This window comes from Tripterygium wilfordii, chromosome 16, assembly GCF_013401445.1.
Source record: "Tripterygium wilfordii isolate XIE 37 chromosome 16, ASM1340144v1, whole genome shotgun sequence".
NCBI lineage: Eukaryota > Viridiplantae > Streptophyta > Magnoliopsida > Celastrales > Celastraceae > Tripterygium > Tripterygium wilfordii.
The window spans coordinates 3,710,503-3,722,804 of record NC_052247.1 but is presented as its reverse complement, the minus strand read 5'-3'; the positions used below and the strand labels follow the sequence as shown (position 1 = coordinate 3,722,804).

At 37.8% G+C, this 12,302-nt stretch overlaps 2 protein-coding genes across 2 annotated transcripts; both read left to right on the top strand.

Annotated features, from left to right (window-relative positions):
• The first annotated feature begins 394 nt into the window (after positions 1-394).
• Positions 395-3,776, top strand: LOC119980325 (glutamine synthetase cytosolic isozyme 1-1). The gene is made up of 12 exons (XM_038822989.1): positions 395-565; positions 855-894; positions 1,017-1,120; positions 1,222-1,270; positions 1,451-1,557; positions 1,671-1,758; positions 2,271-2,399; positions 2,510-2,584; positions 2,737-2,790; positions 2,917-2,954; positions 3,081-3,240; positions 3,373-3,776. Exons 1-12 carry the CDS (start codon positions 492-494, stop codon positions 3,514-3,516), a joined length of 1,062 nt encoding a protein of 353 aa, XP_038678917.1. The 5' UTR covers positions 395-491; the 3' UTR covers positions 3,517-3,776.
• A 4,829-nt stretch (positions 3,777-8,605) lies between these two features.
• On the top strand, positions 8,606-11,629 carry LOC119981398 (probable inactive receptor kinase RLK902). The gene is made up of 2 exons (XM_038824491.1): positions 8,606-10,241; positions 10,846-11,629. The coding sequence occupies exons 1-2, from the start codon at positions 8,906-8,908 to the stop codon at positions 11,472-11,474; spliced, it is 1,965 nt and encodes a 654-aa protein (XP_038680419.1). The 5' UTR covers positions 8,606-8,905; the 3' UTR covers positions 11,475-11,629.
• The last annotated feature ends 673 nt before the right edge of the window (positions 11,630-12,302 follow it).

The following is a 12,302-nucleotide window of genomic DNA, read 5'->3' as shown; positions in this document are numbered from 1 at the left end:
TTATTCATTCCCACCCAACATGGAAGCCAACAACATTTCATGTCTCCATGTTGTTCCAACAAAATTACACCAAAACACAAAATCTCAATACAGTTACATCAACAAAACACGTCTCCCAATATAGTCACATAAGCAAAACACGTATTCCAACACAGCCACATCAACAAAACATAAAATCCAATACATTTTTATTGGCCAACAAAATTTTACCATTGTGCCACATTGGGTTCCACCAAAGGTGTAATGTCACCTTTAATAATTTTGACAGTTTCATAAAAAAAAATTTTGACATTAATTAATTATTTATAAAAATAATTATTATTTTGTTTTATAATTTTCCACGCCATAGATAGACCGCATTATAAAAGTATACCCTACTCTGTTCAACTTTCTTCACGTCTCTCGGAGGTGGGTGCAATTTCTCTCAAAAGCACATTTGCTTGAGTGGGAACATTCTCTACCTTGCAGAAGCTTCTATTTGTAGAAAAACCATGTCTCTGCTTTCGGATCTCGTCAACTTGAATCTCACAGACACCACTGAGAAGATCATCGCTGAGTACATATGGTCTGTTTCTTTTGGATCTCTGTTTTGCTTGTGTTCTGAGTCAATTACTCGTTCTAACTGTGCGGTTTCTTGGTTTTGTGTCCTTACATTTGTGGGTTTTGTACTTTTTCTGTCGATCCTTATTGATGTAATCTGCTTCTCTTCACTCTTGATGGTTTGTGTTGTTTCCTCTTTTGAATGTTTTCTTCACTTGTATTTTGTTTGATGGTTTTTTTTTCTTTCTATCTTTGGATTGACTATCAATGGGTCTGATGTACTGATTTTTGGGTATTCATTACTTTCTGGGCAGGATTGGTGGATCTGGAATGGACCTTAGAAGCAAGGCCAGGGTAATCTGCAATCTCCTTGTTCTTTAATGTTGTTTGTCTTTATTTCTTTTTAATTTCTATTTGATGTATTATGGTGTGATTTTATCTTTTACTTTTGTTGATATATGATCTGAATGTAACAGACTCTATCTGGACCAGTGACTGATCCTTCAAAGCTTCCAAAGTGGAACTATGATGGATCAAGCACCGGACAAGCTCCTGGGGAAGACAGTGAAGTGATCTTATAGTATGTTATCTCTCTATTTGGTACTTGTTTGATTTTCTGGTTCACTTTCCTTTTTTTATTCAAAAGATTCACCTTTTTTCTGTTTTGTGTCATTAAATCAGCCCCCAAGCAATATTCAAGGATCCATTCAGGAGGGGGAACAACATTTTGGTAATATTCTTCACTTGGAATAAACTTTTCCAATTGCTTTTAAATCAAACAATGACTTTACTAAATTATCGACCTAGTTGTTGAAGGGTTAGATCTATTGACACTGAGACTAATTGGGCGCAAAAGAACTTGTCTCGTTGACCATTGAACTTAACTTTATATTGATTCCTGACTTTTTAGGTTATGTGTGATGCTTATACTCCTGCTGGAGAACCAATTCCAACGAATAAGAGGTACAATGCTGCAAAAATATTCAGCCATCCTGATGTTGCTAAAGAGGAACCTTGGTATGTTACACTTCTGTTTTTCCAAAATCTTTCGTTGTCAGAATTGTTTTTAGTGAATGCGACTTAATGGATTCTTTTTCCCCTTTTTTATTGACGTTAATTTGAACTAACAGGTATGGTATAGAGCAAGAATACACCCTACTGCAAAAGGACACAAAATGGCCTCTTGGCTGGCCTGTTGGTGGTTATCCTGGACCTCAGGTAACAGACTCTAACTTTTTCAAGTCTAAAGCCATTCGTGTATGTTGTTTCTCCCCTTGGTTTTCCTTTATTTGATCTTTTTTGTCGGAGTCGTGCAACATGGTGTTAGCTTTCTCTACATTTTGTATAATGAAAATTTGTGTTAAATTAAGTTCTGGATATATAAATTTTTACTTGCAATCTGGGCATACCCACATGCTGAAGCTCTGATTTTTGGTGGTGTGGCAGCCTCTACCTGTGTAAGTACAAGGTTGTATTATTGGGGCTTTTAGTGAAATCTCATCTTAAAGATGCTCCAGCACCAATACTAGTTTATCTTACTTGTGATAACAAAGGATGCATCAATAAACTCATTTAAAACAAGGGTGGCCTGCCATTGGTGTACTTCACTTCCCCTGAATGTCGATTAGTCAGTTTTGTTTCGCGTGTTGCATTTGCATCAATTTCTCATTTTCTCAATGTTTAAGTTATTTATAACACACAATAAGTCTAACTCCCTTTTGCAAATGCAGGGGCCATACTATTGTGGTGTTGGTGCTGATAAGGCCATGGGCCGTGATATTGTGGATTCTCACTATAAGGCATGCCTCTATGCCGGCATCAACATCAGCGGCATAAATGGTGAAGTGATGCCTGGACAGGTAATGTTTATTTCTGGACTGTCTTTCTTTCAGAGCTGGTCAAGTCCTTTGACATGTTATGTCTTTAGAAACTTTACTAAAAACTATTTCGTTTTTCATTCCTTGTGCAGTGGGAGTTCCAGGTGGGTCCTGCTGTTGGCATCTCTGCCGGAGATGAATTGTGGGTGGCTCGGTACATCCTGGAGGTAACTGAATTTTGTGGTTGTAATTTTAATTACATTAACAACAGCAAATACTAATGCGTTCTTCTATCATCGAATACTAGATTGTAAACTATTTATCCTTGTACAAGCATCCCATTTTACTTATCAAAATAGTGTGTTTTCTGCATTAACAGAGGATTACCGAGATAGCTGGTGTGGTCCTTACATTTGACCCTAAACCTATCCAGGTCAGATTTTCTATGTGTTTCATACTTGTTCGGATGGTTTTTTACCTTCATTGCAGAAGAATTGAGACGGAAATTTTTTAATATTTTAGTTTTGTGTTTAACTTCGTTGGTGCCTTGTCTCTTCAGGGTGACTGGAATGGTGCTGGTGCCCACACAAACTACAGGTAATTTATGTGGTATATAATTGGACAGCATAAAACTTTGTCCATGTAGTCGACGTTACCTCCTTCCCTACTCTCTTTTTTCATTTTAGAAGTATGATGTTTAATGAAGCTGTTATGATATGTTAGCACCAAGTCCATGAGGAACGATGGAGGATTCGAGGTCATTAAAAAGGCCATTGGAAAGCTTCAATTGAGGCACAAGGAACACATTGCTGCTTATGGAGAAGGCAATGAGCGCCGCCTGACTGGACGACATGAAACTGCTGACATCAACACCTTCTCATGGGTAAGGATTTCTTCAATCTCACTAGTAAGGCAAATAGTATTAGCATTCTGAGTATCAAACCACAATGTTATACCATGGTTGTAATTCTAAAAGGTTTGCTACATCAATTATTTAATTTTCTTTGATTTTCAGGGCGTGGCGAATCGTGGAGCCTCTGTTAGAGTTGGCAGAGAGACCGAACAGAATGGCAAAGGCTATTTCGAGGATCGGAGGCCTGCTTCAAACATGGATCCATATGTTGTCACCTCCATGATCGCGGAGACAACCATCCTCTAGAAACCACGAGAGGGCAAGGCAAAACCAATCCCATCTTAGTTGATTTGATTCCACCCATTTCAGTAGGAGAAAGCATCCACTATTCGTGCCCTTCTTTTTCGTCCACTGTGATCTGCAAGTCTTCTCGTTGACCCTTTTGTGGTATTTTTCTTTCTTTTACTTTATAATTCCATGATAATAAACAGGAGAAGGGCATATCATTGCCAGGGACAAATGTGTGTTGCACTTAATAATTAGTCATCTGTTTTATTTTTTTTTTTGCCCTTGTTTTGATTGGCAAAGGAACTTGCTGTTACTTATGATGCAAACCTAATGCCCTTATAAACAGATCAATAGTATGATAAGGTAGAGTGCACACACACGCACACACGCATATATTTATATGATCACATTTGGGTGGAGAAGGAATCTGATAGTGATATAATAATATCTTTTTAGATTGTATGATCTTGGTTAATTTAAAAGAGAGTGGATTCCGGGGTGTTTGTGTGGTATGGTATAGTTGAAGTTGTATCACATCAAACAATTTTTGTTGGGGATAAGATTGAGCAAAGAAAACAATACCCACCTGACCATGAGAGCCACAATATAAGCAGCATCTCTAGAATCTAAATCTCTTTAGGAGATACAATGAATCATACATGGGCTTGGCATTTGCTGTATCCTTTTTTGGCCAGAGGTGGGAAAATGATAGCTTTAGTCACACCTCGTTTTTTTCGAAAGACACCTCGTCAATAGGGGTGGTCAACTTAGATTGGGATGTCTTTAAAAAAAACCGAGAAAATCAATAAAAATTCCACTGAGGGAAAAGAAGATAGTGAGAAAGAAAAAGTTGTTTGGGAGAGTCTTTTGATAGGGCCCAGTCTCAAATAGTTTCCTTGGGGGCCCAAATTGCCTAATAAAGTTTAGTATTATCATGTCCATCATCACGTTTTCAGCTGGTTAACCGGAATAAGATTTGGAAGTTGAATGTGCATGCTAGATTCCAATTTCTCTTTTGGAAGTCTGTGTGGAATTTGTTGCCCACAAGAGCTAGATCGGGGCTTTTATAGCTTTCTCAGGATCAACTTGTATGCCCAATTTGCTCTATGGAGTCTGAATCTTTACTGCATATTGTGTCTTCTTGTACTATTCCGGTGATGGTTTGGAGCTCATCTAAGTGGCTTCTTGACTCGCGGGTTTTGGGTAGAAATGGTGTTTCAGATTGGGCCTCTTTGGCTCTTAATCCTAGTTTGGTGGACATTCCATTAGATGAGAGTCATGAATTCCAGATGTTGGCTTTTATAACATTGGATCAAACTTGGAAATATCGTAATGAAATCTTGCATGGAGCTCCGTCCAAGAATATTTCAGAGATGTGTTACAACCGTCTTTTACATGTTCATCATTGTCAAGCTTGGAGACTGCATGATTTCGTCCCAACTGTGTCGACATTGAGCTAGTTTCCTCCTCCTTTGATTGGTGTGCAAGTGCAACTTGATACAGCTATGGGGATGAATAATACTTCAGTTGCTGCCTTAGCCTGTTCTTCCTCAGGTGAAGTGTTATTTGCCTCCGTCTGCTCTGGTCCGATAATGGATCCTGTGGTGGGAGAGGCTTTGGCTCTTCGGTTGGGTGTTCTTGGCTGTTTGGAGTTTCAGTTTCGGGATGTTCATTTTGAGGGTGATGCTTTGATTGTGATAAATGCGATAGGGAAGCCTCTGTTGGTTTCGCATTGGGCAATTGAAAATTTAGTTGATGATATCAGGTGTAGTTTGCGGGAGATTCCTAATTGGAGTATCTCAAAGGTTAGCAGGCGTCAAAAAGTTTGGGCTGATGGTCTCGCCAAATGGGCTGCGACTAGGAATCTCTCGGAAGCATTCCCAGTCATTTTCTTCCGAGGTTGCAGTTATGATTAGATACCAAACATGACCCTCCTGACCACTGTTTTGGTCTCTTTTCTTCTTTTGGTTAGTTCTATTTGTGCCTGACAAAATAAAAATGCTCATCCCTCTCCTATATTCCGTGCCCGATACATGATGAACTGCACTGTTGTGCAAAAGTCCTGAGAAGAACTAGTACGGTTACCAGCCCAAGGCACCCGCACTGGCTGGTGGGTGCGTTTGGGGTGGGCCGGGATTCGTACAGGCTGCAGTAGCCTCTTCTTTTTTTCTTTTTTTTTTTATAATTTATATGGGATACTTCTTTAGTATTTCTGGGAGAAAACTTTATTTTTTTTTACAATTATGAGCGGTAAACTTGGGGTTTTAAAGTGAGAGGCTATAGCCCAAGCCCATGAAAGGTTACTTTGGGCTGAAAACTTGAGTTTTTAAAGTCAAATGCTTTAAGCCCATGAAATGTTACTTTACTTTTGGCTTCTTCCCTTTTATGAGTCAATTTCAAGTTTCTTTATTGATGATCATGTTTTGGCGTGGGTTATCTTATTTATATGCTTAGATCAACAGTGCATGCTAAGTGTCAATTATTTGGGTGATAATCTAGTTGGTAAATTTTCCTGAACTAAATCCTATGAACTCAGAAAGTTATGAGGTTCGACGTGTTAAGCTTTGACTTAACTTGCGTTGTCGTTGAATGATAAATTCTTGTTTAGAAGAGCCAACCGACTCAAATTTAGACTTATATCAAATGTAAAAACAAAAAAACCCTATCGTTATCGGTATAAAAAAACAAAAAAGTTAGTGTCAAACACAAGATTAAAAACAAGTGTCAGTTGCTTCCTTTTTTTTTTTTTTTTTTCTTCATTAGACATGTAAATGCTTCTCTAAATTGTGTATCAAACTGGCCAGTAGTGTTGTTATAGACTTTTAGTCGGCATACTTTAATTAATGTGAATATCATAAATTCATATAGTGTTGTTATTCTCTCACCTAAGCTTTACATCCCGATCCAATTATTCACTCTTGCATGGACCAAACCAAGTACCCCCAGTAGAAAAAAAATTTGGTTTTGGGTCGGACAATAATACATATTTATGAAATATTTACATATCCCGTAAATATTCACATGTCCGGTCTCTAATTTAGACATGTAAATCGGACAAGATTTATATGTTTAGACTCGTATCCGATTTCAAATTGGATAAAATTTTGTGTTTAGACCTGGATTAAGGCATATTACTTATGTTCTAATTTAATTTAATAAAGATTGCAAAAACTTGATTATCCGAACTGGAAATAATTTTGCCTCCCTGACCAAGCTGTGTTTGGTTGGTATACCTACACACTCTTTTTTTTTTTACATATCTTGGATTCGATTCACTCATGACAGTTGAAAACTTTGGATTATTGTGTTCATTTCCAATGTTTATTTGGTTTGGTACACTGATATAATTTGACAGCAAATGGAATATAAAGAGCATAGAAGATTCTAATATATATATATATATATATATATATATATATATATATGAGAGAACATATATATAGTTCAGAGAAGATAATTGATTATATACGATTTTATAGCCGTTACATTTTTTTTTGAATTTTAATTATTATTCAGATAGTGACATAAAAAGGGAACGAGGCGGCAAACGATTCAAATACCTGAAAATTTACAAAATGTCAAATATTCTTAATTACCCAGTTAAATAATAGATGTGGTTCTATACTTTTTTTTTTTTTTGAATCTCCATTAATTAATTATGGAAGAAATCAGGCGAGGACGTAGATATGTCGTACCTTTGCAAGTCGTGTGACACTGATGAAGATCAATTGCCATCTTTAAATAATAACATAAACCAAGATTTAATCTCAAAACCCTCATTGTTTTTATGTAAAGTTTAAACACAGAATTATTCAGGGTTTCTCAGGTTTCATCAGACACTTTAAATCCGTGCAAATAAAATATATAAAAAAAATTTCTAAGCAAGGCCGTGTTGTTTGAAGGCAAGAGATGAGAGAATTTCAATACATATGAGATTCGAAGCTTGATTACAAGAGGAATACACATTATTCTTATCTCGACACTAACACTTGTAAAATATATTAATATCTGGATAATTGAATCAATTTGACCTAGATAAATTATAGGGTAAAGATTTTTGGCAATCTTCATTGAATAAAAATAAATCCCACAAAATCTTGAGCATATTAGTTATTGCAATCAATACTAAAATACTAAATATTACAATATCTCATAACAAATTAATTTCTATAAATCCTATTCCCTTATGAGAATATTTAGTGGTTTTGGTATATTTGCATGTTTAGAAAAACGTTGTTGTTGACATTTTTTGCATGATAAGAAAATATCCATAGACTTTAAGACTGTCTTAGTAAACAAAGTAATGAAAATTTCCTTCAAATGTTAATTTCACTATTTTCTAATCCAAAAAGATTTGTATTTCCTATTGTTAGAATTGTGAGAAAAACAGGATTAGCTTGCCTTCTCAAATTCTCAAGAGCACAATATGAGATTCCAAACGGATTTGGGGCTCCGTGATCTTTAGAGAAAATTTCCTTCAAATGTTAATTTCACTATTTTCTAAACCAAAAAGATTTGTATTTCCTATTGTTAGTATTGTGAGGAAGATAGGATTTGCTTGCCTTTTCAAATTGTCAAGAGTACAATATGAGATTCCAAACGGATTTGGGACTCCGTAATCTTTAAAGTCTACCATTTACATCTAATGATGGAAAAAAAATCAAACAAATTTTACAAATGATAAAAAAAATAAGTGGTATGATGTGTCACACCTTCAAAATTATTGGATTCAAATTATAAATTTTACAATTTTAAATGAATTATGAAATCACTTGATCTATTCCAAACACCCAAATAGATTTAGCATCGTGTAAAAACAAAGAAAAAACTTAAAAAAAAAAACCAAATAAATTTCAGAAGTGATAGGAATATCAGTCATTCTTTGATCCATTCCGAACACCGATATAGATTCACGATCTTGTGTAAAAAAAAGCAAAAAAAACCCCAAAACAGACAAAACCCAAAAAAAACACGACTAAAAAAAGACCAAAACCAAACAAAACCCAAAAAAAAAAACAAAACCAAACAGCCGTTTTCTTTCACACTCCCAAGTCCCAATAAATACAATATTAGAGAGGATTGAAAAAAAAGGTCAAAAAGAAGAAGACTAAAGAAAAGGGAAAAAAAAAAAAAACAGAGAGAGGATAGTGTTGAGGAGAGACCAGTTGACTGATCAAGAACAACACACCCTTCAATGAAGTGTGCAATCTTTACAGCTAGGGTTACTCTTTACGATATTGTTTTTCTTCAATACAAACTCTTCTCCCCTCTCTCTCTCTCCAAACCCAGAAACTAGAGAGAGCCTAAACAATGGTAAACCCTTGGAACCATTAAAACCAGACCCACGTTTTCACTATTTCAAGCCGTTCAAGACTGGTAGCAGTGGTGCTGGCGTTTCCCCCAAAAAATGCAGACCCAAAATCTGTTCTTTCACGTCCTCCTCCTTTTTCCTCTTCTCCTTTTATTTCCTGTGTCAAAATCCGATCTTTCGGCCGACAGAGCGGCGCTTCTAGATCTCCGGCAGTTGCTCGGTGGCCGGACGCGCCTCTGGAATGCTACTGCGACTAGCCCTTGCAATTGGGCTGGTGTCACTTGCGAGCAAGGCCGGGTTGTAGCCCTCCGATTGCCCGGCGTGGCCCTCTCTGGCGAACTCCCCACCGGCATTTTCGGTAACCTGACCCAGCTGCGTACTCTCAGTCTCCGGCTCAATGCTCTCACCGGACAGCTTCCCTCGGATCTCGCTTCGTGTACTGGGCTTCGGAATTTGTACCTCCACGGCAACCTCTTTTCCGGCGAAATCCCGGAGTTTTTGTTCGGAATGAAGGATCTCGTGCGCATCAATCTTGCTAATAACAATTTTACAGGTGAAATCTCTATAGGTTTTGATAAGTTTCCGAGATTGAAAACTCTTTACCTTGAGAACAATCGCTTGTCAGGGTCGATTCCATCTTTGAAAGTCCCAAAAGTCATTCAATTTAATGTTTCAAATAATATGTTAAATGGGTCGATACCGGAGAGGTTTCAGAGGCTCGATTCCAGCTCCTTTTTGGGTAATTCATTATGTGGTAAACCACTCGAGGGTTGTGCTGGTGAGACTGCAAATGGGCCGAGTACAGGCGGTGTGGAGCCTAAAAAGAAGAATAAATTATCTGGTGGAGCAATTGCAGGTATTGTGATTGGATCTGTAGTGGGGTTGATCTTCATTCTTCTAATATTGTTCTTCTTGTGCCAAAAGAAGGGAAACAAGAAGTCTAGGTCGATTGGCATTGCTTCAATCAAGCATGAAGAGCTGCAGATTCTGGGGGAGAAGCCCGCTGGGGAGGTTGAAAATGGAGGGTATGAAAATAGGTTTTCAGTGGCTGCTGCAGCAGCTGCTACGACTGTGAATAGGAAGGGAGAAGCTGCAGCAGCTTCAAATGGCGGAGCCAAAAAGCTTGTGTTTTTTGGGAATGGAGGGAGAGTGTTTGATTTAGAGGACTTGTTGAGGGCCTCAGCAGAGGTATTGGGAAAAGGGACTTTTGGGACGGCCTATAAGGCGGGACTTGAAATGGGGACTGTGGTAGCCGTGAAGAGGTTGAAGGATGTGGCTATTTCAGAGAAGGAGTTCAGAGAGAAGATTGAAGGGGTTGGGTCCATGGACCATGAAAATTTGGTGCCACTCAGGGCTTACTATTATAGCAGTGATGAGAAGCTGCTTGTCTATGATTACATGGTCATGGGAAGCTTGTCTGCACTTCTACATGGTGAGGATTTCTTGCTCTTGAGCTTACATTTATGCTTTATGTTCTGGCCTTCTGGGTTTTGTATTATGATTGTTGTTTTGGTTGCTATGTTGCATTGCCTTTTAGAGATGATTACTATGTTCTTAACTGGTAGAAAATGTATATGCCGTAGATCGAAATTTCTTGTTTTGTTGCTCTTGTCAAGTATTCGCAAGTCAAATGTAATTTTTCTTTTCTTTGGTTGAAAATGGCACAAATTTACCATGAACGATTTGGGGTCTTTTAGTTTGCGTTGTGTGCAAATGTAGCTTTCATTGAATAGAAATATATGAATTGTTTTGGACAGAAAGCAATATTTGATTGTGGAGTAACTGTAATCTAACTATTTTTTTTCTTGGACCATTGTGTGGACATGCTTTGACTGCTATTTAACCTTTTATGTCAGCAAACTTGTTTAGGTTTTGATGAGATTATATAAACAAAATAACCGGGAAAACATCGGATTAAATCTCCAAACAGGATATTTTATGTTCAAGCAGATAAAAGATAGACAAGATATATGTAGAGTTGGTTTGCTTGATTAGCTTTGTCTTTATGATCATTTTGCTACTTAACTTTACCACAGGGAGCAAAGGAGCAGGTAGATCTCCCCTGAATTGGGAGACTCGTTCAAGTATTGCCCTTGGAGCTGCTCGGGGGGTTGAGTACCTTCACTCTCAAGGTCCAAACATCTCTCACGGAAACATAAAATCATCTAATATTCTCCTCACTGAATCTTACGAAGCCAGAGTCTCTGATTTTGGCCTTGTCCACCTTGTCGGCCCTTCATCCACTCCCAACAGAGTTGCCGGCTACCGTGCACCAGAGGTAACTGACGCTCGCAAGGTATCTCAGAAGGCCGATGTCTATAGCTTCGGTGTACTACTACTGGAGCTACTGACTGGGAAAGCACCCACTCATGCCCTCTTGAATGATGAGGGAGTCGACCTTCCCAGATGGGTACAGTCCATAGTTCGAGAGGAATGGACATCTGAGGTGTTCGATCTCGAGCTCCTTAGGTACCAAAACGTAGAGGAAGAGATGGTTCAGCTCTTGCAACTCGCAATAGATTGTGCTGCTCAGCACCCCGACAACCGCCCTTCGATGCCTGAAGTGACGAGGCAGATTGAGGAGCTATGTCGTTCAAGCCGGCGAGAAGAACACGATCCACAGCCTGAGGTTGTCAATGATGTGGACGATAACTCTTCTAGATGAGTAGAATGATCATCCTTCTTGTGTTCTTGTCATGTGCTTGTCTAAGTTACTTTTAAATTATTTTTTTCCCTTTTTAAAAATTTTTTCATTAATACTTTGAGGGTTCATATCTGTCCAAATTGTTCTTTGTTGATGCAAACTGCAAATCTGTTTTAGATTGAGATGTGTTGGTTGCTTTGGACTTTATAGAGTTTGGTCACAAAAAGACACAATTTTAATTTTACTCTCTTCATGGAGTTGGTACTAGGGGTGGAAAAAAATCAGTTTCGGGTTGGATGATAGCATGTGTTTAAGAAAATATTTGCATGTCCGAACTTTAACTTGGATTGGATTTTGGACGTATTACAAACCCGGATTGGTTTTACATGCGAACAAGTAAAACGGATAATAATCTAATTTGGGTTAGGGTTCGAACAAATAAATCGAACAAGATTTCTATGTTTGGACTCATACTCGATTTTAAACTAAACAAAAATTTTATGTTTGGACGCAAATTTTGAACATATAATTGATGTCGAAACTTAGTTTAATCCGAATCGAACAAATTAGTTCATTCGGACCGAACAGAGTTTTATCACCCCTAATTGACACTAAAAACGCCCATTTGACTTAGCTTGGGAAATGCAAGAGATAGGGCAAATGCAATGGTGAAGTGGTATTGGGCCAACAAAGATGTTGTCTTTTGCTGATGTGGCTGTATTGTAAAATGTGTTTTGCTCATGTGGCTGTATTGGGATAAGTGTTTTGCTGATGTGGATGTATTGATATTTAATGTTTTGGTGTAGTTTTGTTGTGGATAATATGGAGGAATGGAATGTTGTTGGGTTG